A 23951-nucleotide genomic window follows, 5' to 3' on the forward strand; every position below is an offset into this window, starting at 1 on the left:
ATCACTCTTTATTTTCGAACCATTTGAATCCGACGTAAACCAAAAAAAAAAACCTGTGATAAAAAATGGCATTCCAAATACGAACCAGATTGTATCGTAGTTATCCGCGATTCACCCGTGTATGCCCCCAAGAAGGGGAATTCAGTCCATTTTTATATTTACATCGTGTCCCTCGCGACATGCGCGTCGTCTCTCCGCCAGTCTTGTTACTACAGTTTTACGCACGAACACCAGCGAAACGAAAGTGATGTAAATATTACTCCTACCACAATATTTACGCGCGAATTGATATTTTCAAAACATCAAAAGTAAGATTCATTGAAATACGAATAGTGGAAGCTAAAAAATATCTGGTTTCTGTGAAAATACGTGAAGTGCAATGTGATTTGTTTCGCTTCGATCCAAGACTGAGGAAATGCCACCCGATTTCAATGTGCCTATTTCAGGAAACGTTTCAGTAAGGAAGTTTTCGTAAACAACACTAGAGGTCAGTTATTATTAAAACGCGTTTTTAAATGGTTCTTTTCTCAAGCTTTTGGCAGATATAAATGTACAAATCTTATTCATGTTTATAGATATGTTGTAAAGTTAATACGGCGTCCTTCCCTCTCAACCATCCCTTGTACGCCCTTTACGCATGATCGACCGGTAGAGTTTTGGGGTTCATTGTGAAGAGTAGGGTGCACGTACTAAAATCATTTTTTATTCTAGTGTGCGTACGAAGTAAGCTTTCGTAATGGGGTTCCCACTTATTTGTAAAGTTAAATATTCAAAATGTATACACAATTCAAGTTGTTATAATTATTTGAAAGAGAATGATCATATAAAATTTCATTAGAACTCAATAAAATCTGTATAAATAATACTGACGGCATAATTTCCTGAATCTCTCCCTTTTTCTGAATATTTCCCTCATTACTGTAAATTATAACTGTTTACAAAAGGAAATATGATATAGTTGGCGAGGTAATCGATAGACAAAATATGCATAAAATATGCAGCATCAATAATAATTAAGGACTATCTTTGCCTTATTTAAGCCAGCTAAAGAAACGATAGAAACATTCAATTTACGGTATAAATTTCTGTCATACCTTGTATCAGAGAATGGGCACATACTTGTATTGTATTAAAGATTATAGATTATTGACCATCGAAGACCATAAAAGAGAAAGATTATATACACACAGCAGCAGCCGGCAGGATACTGGCATGTACATCACGCGGTATACACCCGTGACGGATCACTGTATCTTATCCGCCTAGAATACAACCATCCTGGAACTCATCCATCAGAGTGGTTCATTAGCGTTCCGCGAGTTTAAAACTAGCATTTCGCTAACATATTCACGGTAGGGGGTATGCAGAATCCACACGGGCGGGGATCATAATCCTGTCTATTTTTGACGGGAATCAATTATGCAGTCCGGCTTAAAGGGTAGGATAGAGTTACACAATACTATTCTGACTTCAACCTTGGGATTGGTTGTGATGTCTATTAGCTTCGATGTCCGCTGTTAATATCATCTACACAATAAAGGAACAAAACAAATTAATCAGGTGGGCCGTGAACTCGTCCGTCCATATAAAGGAAAAAGAATTAAAAAAATATGATAACTTCTGATTACCTAATAGCAGGCAGATGATGACTAAAATTATTATGATCTTGATAATCATACTTAACAACTTAGCAAATCTATATTATGCTCATACAATTCTAATTATAGCTACTTTAAACAAATTTACAAAAAAAACGCTTGCAAATAATGAAGGTAACGTTTAGGTACGTATACCTGTTCCCAGATCGTTTAATTTTTTTGTCACGCAAAAACTCCGTCATCGGCTGCTCGCTTTATTTTAGAGGTTTACGAAATATGAACATTATAATTGATTACCTAACTAATTAATAACATTATAAAGCTTATGTTGAAGTTTAAGAGTTTAGTGGTAGTGGTAGTCGGTAGCACATTATTCCCTTTAGTTAAGAGAATGGTTAATGTAAATACCTACTAACAGTTGCACCCGGAACGTATTTAATCTAAACTAGCTCAGCCCGTAGCTTCGCCTGCGTGGACTACACTTTATATGGCGTGGGTTATTGTAGACAATACAGTTAAACATGGACGGAAACCCGTGCTCAGCAGTAGGATGAATGATAGCCTATATTCTTTCACAAGCCTCAAACTATTTCGATACATAATTCCACCCAATCTCTTTTGTGGTTTGGTTGTAAAAACGTAACAGACAGTGTCACTTATAGATATACTGATTACATTACTTGCTATGCAACTTCTAGCATAGAAGTATAAAGAAATTCCCAAAAATAATAATCTAGATTCCAGACTTTGTTCACACTTTAATGTAGGTAAAATGCACCCAAATAATTAAAACGATGAAAATAAACTATAAAGAATGCATACATGTAAATTATTTTGATTCAATAAAAAAAATAGTTTAAAATAAAAGAAACAGTGCGTGACTTGAGATGAGCCTTGTTCATTATATTCATTTGTGCGCAAGTGTGTTTCTTTTCTATCTATTGGTGTGTAGTAGTAAGCGACATGTTTGTTTTCATACCGGTCCGAATTAACGTCGCTATTGGTTCAAAATCCATAACTGGCCTCCGAGAGCCAGGTGTCGTTCACACCGCGGCCTCGCGCCTCGTCTCGTTAATCACTCGCGTTCGCTATTGTTAAAACCGCGACGATCAGCCATCTTTGTCAATCTACTACGAATCAATTTTATTTAATTGTATGATAAAATACCTAATGTCACAAAACGCAGTTGAATTAATTGAGTGTATCATTGTGTATCGTGAAATCAAATTCACCGTAATCCGTAACGTTCTATAAGTTCTCTTTTGTTTCACTAGCAGCCGACGCTTCGATGAATGGAAGCTCGTTTTATACGACGGCGTTAACAACCAGTCCACCATTAAAATGATGAATGATGTGTTTTGCGCAAAGACAATCAATAATGACAGTTTTAGTGAAAAATAAAAAGGGTGATTTCTGTGTTTATGTTTGAAAGTGTTTGTGATTAAAACTGCTAAGTAATTTGTAAAATATACATTGCATAAATGAGTGAAATGGCGTTGCGGAGCGCGCGGGCCCGAGCATGCGCGCCTCTTTCCTCGCAATTGCCAGGAACGCACTAAATGTCCTTCGGTTACATTCACATCAAAATGGGAAGGTCGAGATTCCCTGGAAAGCCACTCAAATTTCAAAACAGAAAGCGTATCAGTGTTTTATCTGGGACTGTTTATCATGAGACTGCTGCAGAGGGCCCGCCAGCCCGCAGCGTTGCTGCTAATGATTTTGCTGGGGAACAAGAGGTAAAATTCATTGTTCACAACATAAGCGTTTATTATAAATACTCTTTTTTTCATAATTTTAATACCCGGATATGTTGTGTTTACGTAATATCGACAAGCAATAAATGTTTTGCTTAATCGCCCATAAAGTAAAGTATGTTGGATTGACATTTCAATACTCTACTTACCAACAAAACTGTTATGGCTGAAACGTGTTGATAATTTTGAGATTGTTTAGACCAAGACTATAGTATGAAATTAAAATTTGTAAATAGAGGCGAACTCTACAACATAACCTCACTATTGTGTCTCCTAATAGAGAAACATAGTATCTAGTAAATGTAAAACTCAAAACTATAACATAAATCAATTTTTATTATTACTTTTAAATGAGTTTATGTAGTTTTATAAAAATAACTAGCAAATTTGCAATTGGAACTGGTTAAGGTTGATGGTAGGCCAGAAATGGTAACAAAGGAGGGAGAATGTTTCATCTCGTAGTACTATCTATCTAATACACAAATAATATATTTTGCAATTCAGAATTTTGTCAGTGACATTATTAAAATAAAATGGAGTTAGAGTGAGTAGATTTATAACATTCTACTATAATATAATACTATAATTCACAGATTAGCAAGAAATGTTTTCCTGCTAAAACATTTCTTGCTAATTTTCTCAAATATTATACTGTTCCTTACAAATTTAGAAATTGATTATTATATTTTAAACAGATGAACAGCTTAATAGGTTCACATTTTGATATTTGGAGAATCGGTTAAGCCTGTTTTTAAAGCAGTTCAATGCTGCTGTTGATACAACACCTTGAGGCAGCCACTTTCATTCTGTAATTACAGTTTGGTAAAAATGCTTCAAAGGGTTCAGTTATGATGCGCCTGCTTATTTTTCATGAACGTCCTTGTAGACGTTGTTTCTTATTGTGGGTGAACAGATTCTCAATACTAGGAACCTGGTTTCAACAAATCAGTATTTCAATAACACTTTTCTCTCTGTTCACAAGAGATGTGAGGCAAAGGGCTACCAATCACTGTACAGGGTAAAATATCTTTATGTTCTAAATCTCATCTTTGTCATTTTTCTCTGAACTGTTTCTAAATGGTCAAACTTTGAGTTTTTCTTAAACCAGGGGTTCCATATTCCAAATGCATACTTCAACAATGGTCTTACATATGTTTTATAAAGTTTTAATAATGATTTTGGTACAGCAGATACAACTTGAAATTTGCTCTTTCGCAAGTTTAATTGTGTGTGATCCTGTTTCTCATCATTGCATAATATAACAAAACTTAGGTCCCCTGTGTATTTAATAGTATATGTTTTTTGTTGCTTCGATGGGTCAATAAATCACAGCTTTTCTGTAAAAATGACTATCAAATAACTCTTGCCAATGAACCTCTGTTGTGTAGTGATGAATAGTTGATGTATTAGTCATGTTGTAATTTAAGTTAAGACAACTCTTGCTTGTGACACTACGAGCCCATACCAATGAATTTGTTGTTTTATTACTTGTAGACTGTGTCAATTAAGTTTTTACTTGTAGATGTGCTTTTTTTTTCTAAATAGGTGAAATGTGTTCAGGGTTGCAATCAATTACCTACTGTTCCCTTTGTATGCATATCCATTGTGTCTGAATAATGCCTTAGAGATGGATTTTAATTTCCAATGCAATACCACTTTACAGTTAGAGTTAATTCAGGTTTGATATCAGCTTGACTGTTTAATTTGCAACTGCTTCTATGATTCATATGTATTCACTTGGAAGACAGTAAACTCCCAGTAGATCATAATGAAATGAATGTTGGTCCATGTATTCAGTGTGCAGGTGCTGGATTCATATTATTACTGAGAGAGGAATTGAAGAATTAGGAGAGGAATTTCGACCCTGGTGTAGGTTTAAGGGACCCTATCAATGCCCAATATTCTCACCTCTGTTTTCTGCATTTCTCTACCTGCCTGCGTACCGAAAATTGATAAGTATCTACTAGCATACCTTAAGATGTTCATTCAAGTATAGAATTTCTAGTAATTCTTGACATGTCAAGGTCTTTTAGTCATAAAGAGATTTAGCTGGAAGAAGTATTCCACTTCAACAGGATATAAACTAACCATGCATTCACTTTTCGTTAGCCCGTAAGATCATAAAATTTTAGTTCTTTTTATTGTGTGGTCTTTAGGTATATTTGTTTCACACCACGCAGTAAAATCTTCTACCCTATATGTCTGGTTTTCCTAGAAAAGAGGAACATATCCAGCTGAGAAGATGAAACTAACATCCTCAGGGATTTTATAGTGTTTTTCATGTATGTCCATCAAAATAATCCAATTAAGTGCAGTGCCTAGTATATCAACATATCCCAAGAATACACTGTCTGTTGTTATTTTTGAGTCATGAGTGTATATGAGGAGAGGTTGTTGTATATTATCTAATATAGTCTTATTTCTTTTAAAGAAAAACTCTCACCTAGAATTTTCAGATATAATTGGATTTGAATTGAATTTAAATTTCCCGTTGGAGCATGTTTGGTTCAAACTAAATCTAAAGGGAGCTTTAATAAACGATTGTTTAGAATGGTGCTAATACAGTTCACATATGTGTTTATTCTCTAGGTTACAAATGTTAGAATTGAGTCGTCTATTATCAAAGGTGGCAATCTGTGCATTTGGACAAAAAAATGTTATTGATATGTCAATACAGATTGATTTGAATATAATCGTCTCCTTCAAAGAATACGGTTCAAAACCTGCATTAAATAATGGTTAATACTTAACCTGTTATTTATCTAAGATGTCGTTCAGAAGAGTTTTGTGACTGCCAATGGAATACAAAGTCAATAATTCGTTTTTCTGATTTACCAATAATTGTCCAAAAGTCACATTGCCGGCTTTGATACTAGTCGACTCAATTAGTATCTTTCCTAATACAAATGGCATTCGGCACCTTGGTGTTCTTGCCTTAGTTGTGTTTATTCTAACACCCATAAACATAGGAGAAGAATTTAAGTAAGGAGTGTTGAACTTGGAATTCTTCATTTCAACATTAACTTTGCAGAATTATGTAACGTTTTTAGTAAATATATAGTTTGGAAGCTCAAAATCTATATATACTGATCATGCTACTCTTCTAAATATGTTGATAAATTAGGTTGTCACTTTTGAATGATTGCTTTGATTTGATTTGATTGATTTTTTAGTATTACTATATGTGTGACATACTAGTGATTCAGGCGAGTGTGCACAACAATTGCTAATTTATTTGACAACTCGACAGACTCTGGTTAGAAGTAATGATTTTAGGTGTGATTCTGTCTTTTGCTTTTACTTTTGTGTCCTCAAATGTTAACAACATCTTTTTCAAGAGCCAGGGATAATAGTTGTATTTCCAGTATAATTTAAAAAAGTGGTGAATATTATAATATTGGTATAAATATACCATACAGTGAGGTATGAATTCAATAGACAACAATTTGTTATTGGTGACTCTCCTCAATATCTATAGCAGTTTATTCCCAGTCTCTCACTAAGCTACTTGCTATAAAGTTGTATATTGGATTAGTTCAGTTTTGTGTTCACTTTGTTTGAGATTTATGGATTTTTATTTTATTTTCATATAGAAATTTATGGCCTGGTTCAATGCTATTGTCTGCTTGATTCTGATAGTGAGGCTTTCTAAAAGTCTTTCACCTTATTTTAAGATTTAAAATTGTTACTAGGTACTTTACATATTACTTTTTTATGCTATAAACCACATTCATTACAATGGAAAAATTATGTATATTAAACACATATTACAAATATACTTTTAGAAAAAGAAAATAAAACAATATAATATTAAGTAATTGTTTTATACTATGTGTTCATTAGTAATGTCTTATTTTCTTATTTTAGGAAGAAGAAAAGAAAGAAGCAAACAATGAAGTCAAAAATGAAATTGAAGCCACTGAAAACGAATTAAGTCAACCAAACAAAAAACAAGACTCTAAAAGTATCCATACATCAAAGTCTCCTGTGCGTACCCGGTCACAAAATAAAATGGAGGCCACAAAAGCTGATAAACCTGTAAAGAAAACAGTAACCTTTGGTACTGTTGAAAGCTGTGAAGATATATTTTTTCCCCTAAAAAAGCTTCCTTCAAAACATCATGCTCCTCTTGTCCCTATTATAAAGAAAAAATCTGCATTGAAACAAACTGAATATTCAACATTCAACAGTATACTTAAACCCGCGAAACTTACTGATTTGAGCTCTAAGTCTTCATCAGAACATCAAGAAGGGTATTTAAGAAAAAATTTGAATCCCTTGTCAAAACCTATGAATAAATTTTCACAGCTGAGTGAGAACCGTTGTATTTCACCACCACCAAGAAATTCATCACCTGTTGAAAGAGATAACGGAACAACAACAAAATTTGTATTGCCTGTGAGAAGTGCCCATTCATCTCGTGTTATTAAACCCAATAAAAGGTTTATAGATGGTGAGGAGCCAACAGCAATAACAAGTATAATATCTTCAGGAAAGGTTCTTAAGAAACCAAAGCTAAAGAGATTGGTTTTTAATAATATACATAATGACGATGATGAAACTCCAGATGAAGATGAAATCAATAAAATTATTGAAGCAGAAAAAAATAAGGAAAAATCTGTTCTTAAAACTTCTAGTTTATTCAAAGACAAAACAACAAACTCCTTTTTATCTCTTAATAGTGGTTCACGAAAAGGAGTTCATGATCTGTTTTCTTATGATAAGGAACGTGAACATCAAGATGAGAATTCCAATGTAGAATGTTCAGAAAAGATGAAAACAACTGAATCAGCCAAGGATGACAGGTCTGGGCATGCTATGAGAAAATTAATGGACATATCTGATGCAAGTAGCTCAAGCAGCACCAGCAGTGGTTCTGAATCTGAAGAGAGTTGGGAGAGTGATAGTGCTGAGGGAAGTGGAGAAGAATTAGATAAACCAATTTTACCAAGTCCAGATAAAGACAAATCAGCTTCTCAGTTACTAAGTGGAAAAGTTATAATAAGGGAGGCTAGATTACAACTTAACTCTCCTGCTCAAACAACTTCTGGATTAGATGGTCCTTTCTCGATGCTCACATCAGCCTCATGTAAGTTAAATAATGAATAGCAGTACAACCTTTGAACCACCTGAAAGTTATTTTATTAAACTGTATTTGTATTTCAGCAAACAATCCACCAACAACTGTAACTTGTGGAGTTTGTGGAGCTGTGAGGTTTTACAGATTTGTGAAACAAGCCAGAAAATTTGGAATTTATTCATGTGAATCTTGTCGCAAATTTATCACAAAACTCTTGAAAAGAGATAAAATGGCTCATAGAATGGGTCCTGTCTCAATGCATTGCCTAAAAGGAGAAGGTATGAATTAGATAAAATTAAAATGTAATAAATAAAATAAAATCTTAATCTTATACATCGTATTTCTCTCTGATAATGGTTTGCTGGAAGAAAACTCATGAATGAGTTAAGCTCGCCTTTGTACATAGTATTTAGACATTCTTTAAATCTGTTTTTATTGTATTTTTCTTTTTGTGTACAATAAGTATAAATAAATAAATAAAATAAAAATAAAAAATTATTCTTGTGTCAGTTAATTTGACTAAAAGCAGAATAGATGTCTTTTTAGTAGCAACAGAACTGTTACAACTCCATTTTAATTTTTTTTGTGATTTTTGTAATAGTACTTAAAATAATTTACAGGAAATTGTCATGTGCCACCAATAGTTAGATCACAACAGTGGAAGTTATTACGATGTACAAATAAAACTAGATGTCCTGCGTGTTGGCTGAAAATGTGCTTAAAGGCTTTTCAAGTACCACCCAGCATTAGAGCTAGCCTTACTGCTATGTTGCCACCTAACATGAGGCCAAGTGTTAAGCCTACTCCTTTATCACCAGCGAATCCGCTAAGAGTGCCTACTACAAACGCTGCTGTAACCAGTCAGCCTGTTTTTGGGTTAAGTGTGAATGACAATGAAACAAACATATTTGGTAGTTTGAAGTCAACCAAGAAAACAGTAGAGGAGCCAGAAAAAGTTGAGGTTTGTTTACATTAAATTAATTACTCAATTCATATTTTTTAAAAATATGTCATTGTTTATTAAATAATACATAATTACTGTATTTTCTCTTTATATAGAATGAACTAATCCAATTTTATATTAAATTTTAAATCATTGCACATGAGGACCCTTTTGTTTGAGATGAATTTGATTGAAATATTGTAAAAAGTTTTCGAATCATCCCACTGCACAGTGTTAATCTGTGCCAATAATGTGACTTGTGTTCAAATTGGCTTTCAGGAGAAGGTTTCAAAGGAACAATCAAATACAGAAGAAAACAATGAAGATTTTTGTGCCAGTAGGAAGCGCCAATTAACAAGGATAAAAGTTAGGAAAAAAGATAAATCAGAGGCCAAACAAATTGAAGACCCTAAGAGGCAAAAAATGGAACTCAAAGGTCCAAGGGTTAAGCATGTCTGTCGAAGTGCATCCATTGTTTTGGGACAACCTATTGCTACTTTTCCTACTATGGAAGAAAAAGACAAACATGACAAAGTTATATCTGAAGAAGATAATACTGTCTCTACCATTGATAAAGATATTGAAGCACCTGATTTATCAAGTGAAGAATCTGAGGTAGATCTGGAGAACAAAGTACCACAGATAATTCTTGAAGCGGTTTCAGTAAAGGATGTAGAGGAATCCCCTGTAGAACCAAAGAAAAGAAAAGTTGATCCATTGCTGGCTAAACAGGGTAAAGCAGAATCCAGTGAGGATGAAACTGTAATGGACCTCATACCCAAGAAAACTATACAGAAACCTTTATCCAACATCACTAATGTAAGATGAATGTTTTTTTTTTATTGCTTAGATGGGTGGACGAGCTCACAGTCCACCTGGTTTTAAGTGGTTACTGGAGCCCATAGACATCTACAGCGTAAATGCGCCAGCCACCTTTAGATATAAGTTCTAAGGTCTCAAGTATAGTTAGAACGGCTGCCCCACCCTTCAAACCGAAACGCATTACTACTTCACGGCAGAAATAGCAGGGTGGTGGTCGTCAGACCATGCGACCCGTGCGAAGTCACAAGTGGTCCTACCATCAGTAAAAAAGTACCTGGTATTAAAATAACTATGAGAGTGTGTAGAAGTCACTATCTGATTGTAGTACTCAATCTTAAGGACATGAAGTTGGAGTCAAGTAATTGTATGTCATAACAGCTGTTCTGATTCTTTCGTTCTTGTGTATGAAGTTAGACAAGCATTTAGTTCAACCGATGACGAGAGAAGTAGACTAGATGTTGATATTACACAGCATGCAGTACACTCTCAACATGCCCTATGACCAGATGATTTTATTTACCATTTAAGTACACGACATTATTTCTTAAATGTGGAGACAATTTGTGAATGAATGAAATGAAATTTTAATTTTAGGGTGTTACGATTTAAAAAAAAAAGATTAACTGAAAATGTACATATAATTTATACAAAAGTATTAACTAGTAAAATATGTATATTTATCTGAAAAATATGTATAAATAAAAAATAAATAATGATTAACATTGCTAATTAATCGTCAATTGCGTTTTATAGGTCCGCGGGCGCACACAGAAATGTGGACAGAATCGACCAGAATTAATATGTGTCGATTTTTGGGAGAGTTACGACCCTGATGAAGTATGTAATTCTGGATTCGGTCTCATCGGCACTTTACCATTCACTGTTGCCAAATTGTGTTTCTTATGCGGAAGTGCTGGCCAAGAAAAAGTAAGTTTCAAAAAAACCAGCCACTCTCTTTTAAAGTTTAGTGTACAGCTATCTAAAATACAAAAATGTGTGTTGAGTTATGAATCTAAAGTCTTATTGTTTATACTGAAATCTAATCAGTATTGTATTTTTTCATTGGTTCACCATACCAAAGCTAACACAAATTAAAGCTTTCAGCAAGCCTAACTTTTGAATGAATTTTGAATGACCTGAAAATTATAAAATTGACATGGTTTTAATTCAGCAGTTCTTCTAAAGGAAAAGTAATGGATGTAGAAATGAATAAAACACAATAGTTTAAAATTTCTATGTTTTTTTTTTCAAAGCAGATGGTAGTGTGCTCGAGCTGTTGCGAGTGGTACCACACGTGGTGCGCGGAGGACGCAAGCGGCGGGCGCGGCTGGCGGTGCGCGCGCTGTGCGTGCTGTGCCGTGTGCGAGCGCGCTGCCGCCCGTTTACGATGTCGTCTGTGCGCTGCACCACATCATGCAATTTGTCTGCCCGCAGCACCTCCGGACCATCGTAGTGACTGGCCACAGGTCATTGTATTTTTCGTATTTTTACCGAAGTAGAATACAAAAATATTTTATTGGTTTAGTGGAGTAGTTGCTCTCACAACCAACCTGGTCATAAAATTAAATATTTTCCATATAACCGTCACAATGCGAATATCGCCACCCGCATCGAGATATGAGATTGTAGTCTCAATTGTATTGTACTGTAAGGATTTCCCACATTTCAAACTGGAGTATGCACTACTTTGTGGGAGTGACGGGTGGTTGTAAGCATGCTTAAATTAAAAATAACCCAACTCAATCAGAAACCTTTCCCTAGGTGGTTTAAGTGTAGGAGTGAAATGATATCGATTATAAGTCTGTATTATATCAGATTGCTAACGTTCATCAGCACTGGTGACCACTTATCATAAGGATGACATCTTCGTCCGCCTTTAAAATCCTTTACGTGAATATAAGAACGTCTTAGAATTAATTATCTGTATAATAAAATAACGTTTTTGTCTCTACAGATCTGCAGTGCGTGTTTGAAATGTAAAAGTTGTGAAAGTACTCGCGTGAGCAAGTTTGTTGGTAGTTTACCTTTTTGTGGTCCATGCTTTAAACTTAGACAAAAAGGAAATTATTGTCCGCTCTGTCAAGCGTGTTACAGAGATAATGATTTTGATAGCAAGGTAATTTTGAATGGATGTTTATTTTATTTGAATTTTTATACATATTGTCAGTTTTAAACAAAATGTCTAAATAATTTCAGATGATGGAATGTGGTTGGTGTGGCCGCTGGGTACATGCAAGCTGTGAAGGTTTATCTGGAGAAGAGTACCAACTTCTTTCCGCACTTCCGCCCTCGATCGAGTATATTTGTTGTAAATGCATGCCTCATGACCCCCCTTGGAGGAAAATGCTGACTGAACATTTAAAAGGACGACTTTTACATCTACTCAAACTACTTGCCAAGAGTAAAAAAGCTTGTGCATTACTAAAATTGACACCACACAAAAATACGCCGATCGCTAACAAACCGTACCGCATTACATCACCACAGGCTATCAGAAAACTACACTTTGAATCCGAAGATGATTCTTTGAAAACAACTGAAACTAAAGTCTACAGAAACAGCTCTAGAGGAAAACGTAATAATGCACAAACCAAAGATGATACAACCGAGTCGCACGTATGGCGTTGTTCATCGCTGTTAGCTGATGTCGATATGGAAAAGGAAGACATTCCACATACGTCTCATAAAGTTGTAAATCTTCAGGAACCCTTGATGCAGAATAAAGAGGTCTGCTTTTCAACAGGTCTTTATGGTACCAAGACAGAGTTTGATGCCCCTTGTGTTGAAGTACACGAAAATTACCCTTCTCAGAAACAAAACGACAAAGCAACAACAATGCTACCAGCATCTCCTAATGTTGAAAAATATTGTGATGATGAGACAGTGAGGAGCTTCCCACAAGCTCGAAGTGAACAAGACTTGAGCCCAGCCATTGTAAGAATTAATGATACAATAGTTGCTGAAATGACTGAAAATAATAAGATGGTGTCACCATCTTTACTAGACATAAAGAAAAGAGTCAATAATGATGAATATGTTTCTTTAAAAGATTTTAATCATGATATGAAGGAAGTTATTACCAGGACAGTAAATGACGACTTGAAGAAAATTTACAAAGATTTATTCTCAGAAACATTTCCCTGGTTTGATTGTGAAAACAATTGTCTTCAACCAAATTTGGAAGTTGAGGGTGAACTGGAAGATAGTGAATCCTTAAAAGATGATGACATGTCTGATAATAAAGGGCTTAAAGCTTCTGCACAATCAATCGAAAGACCCCAAGATCAGATAGTTCCAAAAATTGAAAACGATGAAAATAAAATAGAAGAAGATTTGATAGACTTTTATCCAGTTTTTGATTCTAGAACTTGTGTCTTGTGCAAAGTGGTCGGTGACGCTACTCCGTCAATGGAAGGACGCTTGCTTTATTGTGGTCAGAATGATTGGATTCATGCTAATTGTGCTTTATGGTCAGCAGAAGTGTTTGAAGAAATAGATGGATCTTTGCAAAATGTACATTCAGCAATATCCAGAGGAAAAATGATTAAATGTGCTGCATGTGAAACAAAAGGTGCAAGTGTCGGTTGTTGCGCTAAAAATTGTAGTGAGACCTACCACTATGCCTGTGCAAGAAAACAAACTTGTGCCTTTATGGATGATAAAAGAGTGTTTTGCCCTACACATGGGAAAGATGTACCTAAGAAAAGTTTACAAAAAGACACAGATTTTGAACTAACAAGACCTGTTTATGTTGAGCTTGACAAAAAAAAGAAAAGGTATGGTGAAATTAATAAAGTTCAATTTATACTTGGATCACTAACAGTAAATACTTTGGGAAAAATTGTACCTTCAGTATCAGATTATGAAGAATTCTTAATCCCTGTTGATTTTTCTTGTACCCGATTATTTTGGTCTTGTAAAAAACCTACGAAAATAGTGAGATACACAATCAAAACCAAATTGATACTAGCAGAACCTTTGCCTGGTTTTGACTTTGGAGTTAATATAACCGTAGATCATAATTTGGAAACTCATGCAGTTGACAGAATGATGGCTGAAATTGGATCATGGCATGAAAGTTTGCAGAATGGGTCCAGTAAATCTGCACTCATGTTATCCAATGATAAGTCTCCAACAAAACAAGGGAATTCTGTTACCTTAGAGGATTTAGCAGTACAGCAAGTGGTTGAACATTTATTAGATAATGTTTGCAAACAAGAACAACAGGATGATGAAGAACCTCAAAATACTGCCGACTTATTACCTCCTGAAGTAAAAGATGCTATTTTCGAAGATTTGAACCATGATTTACTGGATGGTATATCCATGCAAGATATATTTCAAGACTTGAGACATGAATTTTACGGTATAGTCGTACAATCCGAAGACAAAAGTAATGATAAATCAGATTTGCGTCCTACTGATATCATTGACGAATTACTTAATGCAAGATTTGAATCAGGAAGCAAAGAATTGAAAAGAAGTAAATCTGAGATGCTTCTTCAAACTCATGGCCTCAAAAATTTGACAACTGGTCGTGGTCAACAAAGATCAAGCAGTTGGAACAATAAATTTGATACAAGTTTATTGTCATCTACTATAAAACGATGTAAAATTGGAAAAGCATCTACAGTAACAGAAAAACTTAATCCTGCCCAAAGAGGAGGAATAGTAGTTGAAAACCAAACTGTAGCAACAAAGGAAGCCGAAAGTACTAATTCGAGGTCGGAAGAAAAAAAAGCGAAAGTAGATCGTTGCTCCAATAATGTATGCGATGAAGTGCCTCACACGTCTGGTGTAAACTACCGTGAAACTAAAGAAAAAGAAGAATCTACGGCAGTAAAAAATGATAAAACCGAAGGGTACTTTGCAGATGTAATAGACTTCTATACAAAGATACAGTGTAGTCCCATAGCACAACTAGATGGTACTGAAGATTGGTCAGGATCTGAGAGTTCCTGTGGTTCACGTCCAAGCAGCCCCCGAGAAAATGATTTTTCTCCTATTCAGCAACTAGATGGCGCAGAAGATAATATTCCAGGTGATACACAGAGAAGTCAAACAAATCAATTTATGTATAGAGCCAGTGGGACAGAGAGTTACACAGTCACATTTGCTGGGAATTCGGTTAATGGGCAATCAGAGCTTGTTATGAGATCGTTTGAAGATCCTTCAGGGACGATAAATCAAATGGAACAACCCGTGCGATGTGATAGATGTCAATGCACTTATAGAAACAAAGATTCTTATGACAGACATGTGCCATCTTGCGACATGGTGTCAACTAGTGAAAGTGAGAGTGAAAATCCTAAATCGCCAGAAAATCGAACATTAACAACCCTTCAAAATGCTTTTCAAGGTGCTTTTGCACAACCAATGATTATTCATGCAGGAGTTGTCAGTGGCTCAGAAAACACTGTAAAAGCTGAAAGCATATCAGCCAGAAGAACATCTATCAATACGAGGCAAATTACCATTAATGGAACAATTGTGGAAACACCATCTCCAGGACCTTCAAACGAAATGACTATGACAATTACAGAGCAAATGAAATCTGGAACTGTAATATTTGATCAAAGTAAGACTACTAACGTTCAAGTGTCCACTAATCAGCAAATGATGCCATCGCCACAAATCGTTGTTACTCCTCAAATGCTGCTGCCCAACAAATCGAATTGTGGGGCAGGAAAAATGATGACACCTCAAATTATTACACAGCCCGGAATTTTACCATACAATATTTGTGTTAAACAAGGAAACACTAACATACAACAAATTCAAGGAAGTACAGATATGACTCAACTTTTATCTGGATCAGGGGGTATACAAGTTATATCATCGAATTCCAACCAAGTACTTACAATACCTTCAAATCAACAGGGTAATATTACTCCCATTATCCAGGGTAAAAATCAAGTGGCAAATTTCCCAAACATGGCCAGTGCTTCGTCAATAGCTTTACCTGTTAATTCAATACAAGGAATGCCAAATTCTTCTATTATTCAAAATATCCAACCAATGATACGGCCATCTAATCCAACCATTGTTGTACCTGCAGTGTCGGCACAAAGACTAGCTTCACCAAACACGCACAAGCAACAGATTTTGATGCCTGGAACCCAAAAATCTCCAAAGAAACAACCGACTCCCGTTCAGCCTAAACCCATTTTTCAAACAACGAATAGGCCAAGAGGTCGACCGATACCCAAACCCGCTTCAGTAAAACGACACACTAAACTAGAAAAAACTTTCACGACAATCAATCAGACACCCATCGGCCCCGGAAATACAGTGATTCAATTACAAACTAACAATCAAACAGGTCAGCCTTCAATAATTGTGCAACCTGTGGCCAACCAGAACATTATGTCGGCCTATGTTGAAGCACTATCTCAACAACAAAATCAAAATATGCAATATATTGCCACCATTGCACCGCAGGGAGATTTTAAGACAGGACCGACACAGTTTATATCACAAGGTGGTCTTGTACCTCAAACGTTCCAAATACAACAGACTGAATCTGGAGGATTAGTTGCTGTGCCTAGTGGGGGAATACCAGTATTACTGCCCCAAGGAAACGTCGGAATCTTGCCACAAACTATTCAGCAGGGAGCTACCATCTTACCTCAAGGAGCAATACAGACACAAGGAATAATTTCGCAGGGACCAAATGGACCTACAATTTTACCTCAAACGATTCACACCCAAAATGGTGCAACATTAATACCACAAGGTACACTACAAGGTTTGGCCCCCGGGAATATTACAACGCAAACCGCAACGCTGCTCCCAAATAATACATTGCAGACGGCAGGTGCTACTGTCGTACCACAGAGTGGTATTGGAAATGGTCAAACCACTATAATACCTAATGCGTTACAAACACAAGGCAATACTTTGACAGGTGCAACTATTCTACCACAAGGTACGCTTCTGCCTCAGTTCTGCAACGATCAAGTTTTGCTCGGATCGACACCAACACTGGAAATGGTGACGGATTCATCTGGATGCATGTATTTAACTACGACGCAACCTGTCTATTATGGCTTAGAAACGATTGTGCAGAATACAGTAATGTCATCTCAACAATTTGTCTCGACTGCTATGCAAGGAGTGCTCGCACAAAACAGTAGTTTTTCCGCAACAACTACACAAGTGTTCCAAGCCAGTAAGATTGAACCTATTGTAGAAGTACCAACAGGCTATGTTGTTGTGAACAATGTCGGAGATAATGTTTCATCGTCGACGCCTAACGTTGTAACGGCACAATCGGTTCAGTCATCTCCGGCTTCCATGAAGGCAGTTAAAACTACCGTTCCCAATCTTACACTGCAACCATTAACCGAGAAAGCTTTAAATAATAGCATCCGTCAAACACCCAAAGTAATCCATATGAGTTCTTCACCTTTAACAATGGGATCACAGTCGTGCCCTAACTCAATAATGACTGGGAGACAGACAATAAATCCTATAACGTCGCAGATTCACAGTATGACGCTGTCAAACGCTTCGCATAATATTCACCGAGCCGCCAATGTAACTAAACAAAACGTGTCGATGTCTCCTGTCACTCTAGTTTCTTCCACTGGACAGCCCGTTATGGCAATATCTCAATCGACTCCAAACTCTACGACAACATTTTCAATGCAACCTATACCGCTGTCACAGCCTATAGTGACAAGCTCTATAGCACCATCTTTAAATAAAAACAATGTTAAAACAGAAAACTCCCATGTCATAGAAATTAGTGGCAATTTGCAAGACAATACGAATTCGTCCAATGTACCGACTATAAGTGTGGCACAGAGTATTAAATCACCAACACCTTGGAGACAAATAAGTACGTTAACCAATAATGCTCATACCGAAAACAAGATAGAAATGCAAGGAACAGGAAAAACTAATATTATTACACCGTCAATGACCATACAAAGCAATAATATGCCAGGAAGGTCACATTTACACAATGAACATGAGAAAATAAATCAAAGTTGTCTTATGACAATGTCAAATACTGGTAATGGTTTATCAAATGTCAATACACATTCTCACCAGTATGAGCCTAATCTCAATGTGAGCCACCATCAGTCCCATTCTTCGAACAATGTTATACATATAGCAGCTGGAAACATATATCCACCTGTATCAGGTATGAGCACTTTTGATGCTGACACGACATTGAAATTGAGTAAGATAAATGCTCTTTCGAAAACTGAAGGAGGTCATTTGAATTTCTCACAAGAAATAATGGCTTCACACTCACAACATAATGCAAATAATGAAAAATCTTTCCAAAATTTGGGAACAAATGACAACAAACATAATATGGATTGTATGTCGGGTCAAATGAATATACACAAATTAAACAGTTGCCAGATGGCTGGCAGCATGAACAATGCTCCTGCAATTAGTATTATACCTCACAATGTCATGCGTCCACAATCGCAAAGTACTCAAAACAATCTTCCTTCCAACAATCAAAACCAAATGTGTTCGATTTCAACAAGTTCTTCTCACGGACAAGTGCAGCTATTGAACTCTGGAAACAATTCTATTCAAAATATAAACTTATCTTGTCAGGAAGCTGTAAACAGTAGAATGAATATTGTTTCATCCAATGATAACATGCAATTGAATCATGAAATCACAAATACATCTAATATGCCTCATGGAAATATGCAAATAGTTTCTCATGAAAATAATCAAATGTCATCATCCAATCAGATTCACATCATGAATGGACAAATTCAACACAATCGTCAAATTGATACTAATAATCAACTACAACAGCAAATTAGTCAAAACAGCGCTGGAAGATCTTTCCATGAAAACATGATGAGCTCCCAGCAAAATCACAACCAAACCATGATGTCCATCCGTAACACTCCTGACAATAATGACCTTATAAACCAGTCTATGAATATGCACAATTTAAGCAGCAATGCACATCCCAACAGATCGGAAATAAATGATCACAATCATATGCAAATGCAGCAAGCCATGTCAAATATGCAAAATAATCGAATATTAATGGATAATATGCAACCTCACAATTTGAATAACCATAACCACACCATACATTCCAATCGAGGGATGGACAACATGCATAATACACAATTGCAAAACATGCAACAAATAAACCATCATATGAATAGCAACAGTCGTTCTTTGATGGAAAATAATATGCATGTAAACCAGCAGATGAATATGCAACAAAACAGACAAATCGACAATTCAGGCATGCATCATCAACATCAAATGCCCAATGTCATGCAAATGCAAAATAATCGCCAACACAATGAGAGCAATATGATAAATTTGCATCAACATGTAAATCAAATGCATAATAGACAACAAATTGAAACTTCTATGCATATGCATCATATGCCAGCAAATACAACAAATATGAATTTAAATCAGATGGATAATTCTGGCTCACTACCATACATACACGGGAACAGAAATGACAACAATGCAATGGCAATGCAAGGGATGAATGTAATGAATCAAATTCAAAACAATAGATGTGCAATGGATCATTCATCAATCATGCAACACCAAATGAATAATATGAGTTCTATGAATAACATGAACATGCACAATAATCTAAGTAATGCAATGCAAATGAATAACGTAAATCACCAATCTATGAATACTTCATTGATGCACGTTCCTAACATTCCGGATATTAAAACAGAACTTCAAAATTCATGTAGTGGAAGTTGTTCTAGCAATAGTTCTCTCTTCTCTGCAAATCAGAATTCAATGGAAATCTGTTCCAACATGAACGCTCCCAATATGACAATGGGTTCAAGTACGATGTTGCATGGTATGAATGCAAATAATCCAAATATGTCTTCTAGTAATATGATGTTGAATAATATAAATAACAGCAACAATATGTTTGCAACGGGCGCTCAAAACAATATAAATAGCCACGATATGTTGATGAATTGCACCAACGCCGCCGATCATAGTGTCGCTGGCCTGTTGTCTGGAACACCTAATCATAGTATGATGATGAACAGCCCTCAAACTCATGCAACAAATAATGCAAGCCAATCGTTAAATACCCAAATTAGTAACAATTCCCAAGTGAACCTGAATAATTGTAGTATGGCTGCTAATAATGCGCAAAACCCAAATGTACCAAATATGGAGGGTCAATTAAACAGAAACAATTTACCGGTGGAACCACCTAAATTCACCCAGGAACCACTAAGAGGCAAAAATATGATGAGCTCTGCAACAAATAATAATATCTCCATTCCTAATATTCCTAACAATGATTGTGCTAAAGTTAATATCGTCAATAACGACAAGCCAAATCACAACATTTCCGTAAATAATCAAATCGGATATATGCAGATGAATTCACAAAACAACAGAATTATAAATTTGCCAGAGAGAAACAACAGACTAAACAATACAAGTATAGACAGCAATATTTCGCAACATGTCCAACAACAGCACAATATACGTGTGGTTACAAATAACAGCAACGGTAATGTAAGCGGAATTGCAAACGATCCGATATCTTTCCAACAGAAGAATGAAAGTTCTGGAACCACAATAAACGTACCTTTTCAAGCCATTCCAAACAGTGCCCCGATGAACATCAACGTGAATTCTAGTAACAACACTGTTAATATAACCGTACAGAATAACCTTGTCGACCCTAAAATAGCTTCAAAAGGTGCTGCGGATATCAGTTTTCCATTGCAAAACAATGCGAATATTTTGCCAAACCAAAATTCCACCAACAATATGATTTGCATTCCAGTACAGAACAATACTATAAATTTACCAACACAGAACAGTTCCAGTATCACTTTACCTAAAGCACCGCCAACTCAACAATCCGGTATACCGACAAATGTTGTGAATCCAATGTCCATGCGACCCATGAACAGAGTATTGCCACTACACAGGGACTGTCAAAGCAAATCGGCTACGAAATCGTCACCTTCGACAAAAACTTTACCAGTGCCAAAACAGAGACCAGTTAGTCATGATATGCCAGATCTAAATATAAAAGACGAAACAATTGACAGTGACCTCGAAAAAGCCATTGAAGAATCCAAGCGAATGATGGAACTTGAAAGGGCTAATAGAGAAAAAGAAGAAAGAGATGCCACCCAAGCTATGCAGTTATCAACCGAACTGAACAGAGCGAACACGAGCTCCGCTTCAGAGAACGAGACTATCAGAATAAATGCTCCAGCTGAAATTAAATCTAAGGAATCTTCATTACCAAGCTTAGATGCAGAGATGGTCGAAGTTCAACCACCAAGAATATTGATAGAAAAGGACAGAAATAAAGCGCCTGCACCGACGAAATTATCGACCGCTACAACGAAGCTGTTGAAGAGACCTATACACCACACGGATAAGAAAAATGAAAATGAAACAGTGACGAAGAAGCCCAGCAAACTTTCTAAGGAAAATAAACCTTCTGTGTCCAAGCCGGGCCCGGATATTCCAAAAGATGATGGGCCCAAATTGATTTATGAAGTCTCTTCAGAGGATGGATTTAATTATACATCATCATCATTGAATGATCTTTGGGCAAAAGTAATTGAAGCTGTACAAAATGCAAGAAAACAGTCGGGACTACCACTTATACAATATAATTTACCACCTAGCACATCCGGAACCCATCTTTTGGGACTCAACAACAATGCGCTTAGATATCTTGTTGAACAACTGCCTGGGGTAAGTGAAAACGTGTTTTTCATAATTATGAAAACGATTTAAGCATTATTTTTAACATTGTTTTATTTATCTAGGCAAGCCGTTGCATCAAATACAAAACACGACAGGGGCGACAATTGAATAGCTTGGATACGGATTTAGACCTTAGTGAAGGATTCAAAGAGAGCCCCTGGGGAAGCGCTAGAACAGGGCCCATAGCGAGGAAACCTAATCACGACATGTTCAGCTGGATGGCCTCACCTTTCAGAGAGGAACCGCCTCCGTTTGGTGGTCAAGAGAGTGAGAGCTCGATTTCTAGGTAAATGTTTCATTACGATCACTAAATATGTTCCACTCTCAATCTCACAAATATTTAATGCGAACATTTTGTTTGTCACAGACGTTTAGCGACTTTACCGCCGGCGATGAGATTCAGACAACTGAAAGAAACTTCTAAGATATCAGTCGGCGTCTACAGGTCGCACATTCACGGACGTGGCTTATTCTGCAAACGTGATATCGAAGAAGGTATGTTGAGGGTAGTTTCCATTCAACGAATAACTGTTCGCTTTATCGGAATATTTTAATTTAGGTTTGGGAAAATACATTTCGAACCTAAATTCTGCAATGAATAACTGATCTCTATGGTAGATTTACGGTAATTAAATACAAGTAATGTTAGCTTTGACCGAGGCAGCTTGGTAAGACAGTCTTACTAAGACCTGATTAGTAGTTATTTTTGTTGTATTCAGTATTATTATTATGTAACCAAGTCGCAGTCACAAAATTGAAACGTCAATAAAGCATCAGTGTAAGTGGAAGTCTTTAATTAATATGTAAACTATTTCGAAGTGGTGTCATTCAAAATAAATTCTTACTAAATATAAGTTGTATATATATACATAAGGAATGACCATATCAAATATTAATATCGAGTATATAAATAAGTGATATTCCAGCTTTTGCGGCTAAAATAGATAACGAAGGCACTCGACTTACTTCACAACTAGTACTCTCGATGGAACCTCAGATAGAAAAATAAGATGAATACACATAGTACTATCAATTAACATAGATGGATAAATCAAGGTAGTTGAAGCAGGACTGTACCGATTCATAGTCGATTGTCACACATCGCTTTCATATATGAATTAAAACACTTAATTAATTAATAAGTATTATTTAATATGAGCGCACACTTAACCGAACACTTAGGAAAAAGACAAGAAGAAAGTTGAGTAAAGAGCGAGATAGCTACATTTTAGAATGACAGGTCGTCTTCTCGGATTAAAACTGTATAATCTCAAAACTTACTAATTTTACAGGATAGTTTTTTAAAGGCTTAACATGTGATATTTTTAATATAAATCATTTTTGCAACATTTTTTTTACCAGTTACACTATCTGTCTTTTAAAGTAAGAGAAAATTATGTATTAATTTTGTTAATAGTAGTCAAAAAATAGATAAACTAAAAAAAAACTAGAACTAAAATTCGCTCTTTGGACAGTATTCATGAGAAAAATACTGGTGATACCAAATGATTCCGCATATTAATTCAATTTCGAATATTTTTGGAAATGGTACAGTTTTAATGCGAAAAGACGAGGTGTCGAATGCGTTTAGGAATTGGTTTGATATCTCACAATCGCCTTGCATTTGTGTCTGTTATAAGCTGTTGTAACATTTGGCTAGGTGATATGGTGATCGAGTACGCGGGAGAAGTGATCCGCGCCGTGCTGGCGGACCAGCGCGAGAAGCGTTACGAGGCGATGAGCGGGCGGCGCGGCGTCGGCGGCTGCTACATGTTCCGCATCGACGACAACCTCGTGGTCGACGCCACGCTCAAGGGAAACGCAGCGAGATTTATCAATCACTCCTGTGACGTGAGTTTTAGCATTAGATTTGTGGTAGGACGTGTTGTGAGTCCGCATGGGTAGGTACCACCACCCTGCCTATTTCTGCCGTGAAGCAGCAATGCGTTTCGGTTTGAAGGGTGGGGCAGCCGTTGTAACTATACTGAGATCTTAGAACTCATATCTCAAGGTGGGTGGCGGCA

General features: G+C 36.2%; 1 protein-coding gene across 3 annotated transcripts in view; it reads left to right on the forward strand.

Annotated features, from left to right (window-relative positions):
* The first annotated feature begins 203 nt into the window (after positions 1-203).
* The window catches only part of trx (histone lysine N-methyltransferase trithorax), a 29859-nt gene continuing 6111 nt past the window's right edge, over positions 204-23951 (forward strand). The window contains exons 1-12 of one of the 3 annotated variants that reach the window (XM_089728537.1): positions 204-487; positions 7220-8441; positions 8519-8710; positions 9053-9393; positions 9655-10194; positions 10951-11124; positions 11451-11663; positions 12152-12313; positions 12394-21915; positions 21990-22213; positions 22295-22422; positions 23588-23778. In XM_089728537.1, the coding sequence (XP_089584663.1) occupies positions 7364-8441; positions 8519-8710; positions 9053-9393; positions 9655-10194; positions 10951-11124; positions 11451-11663; positions 12152-12313; positions 12394-21915; positions 21990-22213; positions 22295-22422; positions 23588-23778 (12765 nt within the window). In that variant the 5' untranslated portion in view covers positions 204-487; positions 7220-7363. Of the gene's footprint in view, positions 488-2510; positions 3335-7219; positions 8442-8518; positions 8711-9052; positions 9394-9654; positions 10195-10950; positions 11125-11450; positions 11664-12151; positions 12314-12393; positions 21916-21989; positions 22214-22294; positions 22423-23587; positions 23779-23951 lie in introns of those variants that run through there. The other 2 variants (XM_089728534.1, XM_089728535.1) reach the window with 2 other exon arrangements.

This window comes from Bombyx mandarina, chromosome 07 (genome assembly GCF_030267445.1).
Source record: "Bombyx mandarina strain Sakado chromosome 07, ASM3026744v2".
NCBI lineage: Eukaryota > Metazoa > Arthropoda > Insecta > Lepidoptera > Bombycidae > Bombyx > Bombyx mandarina.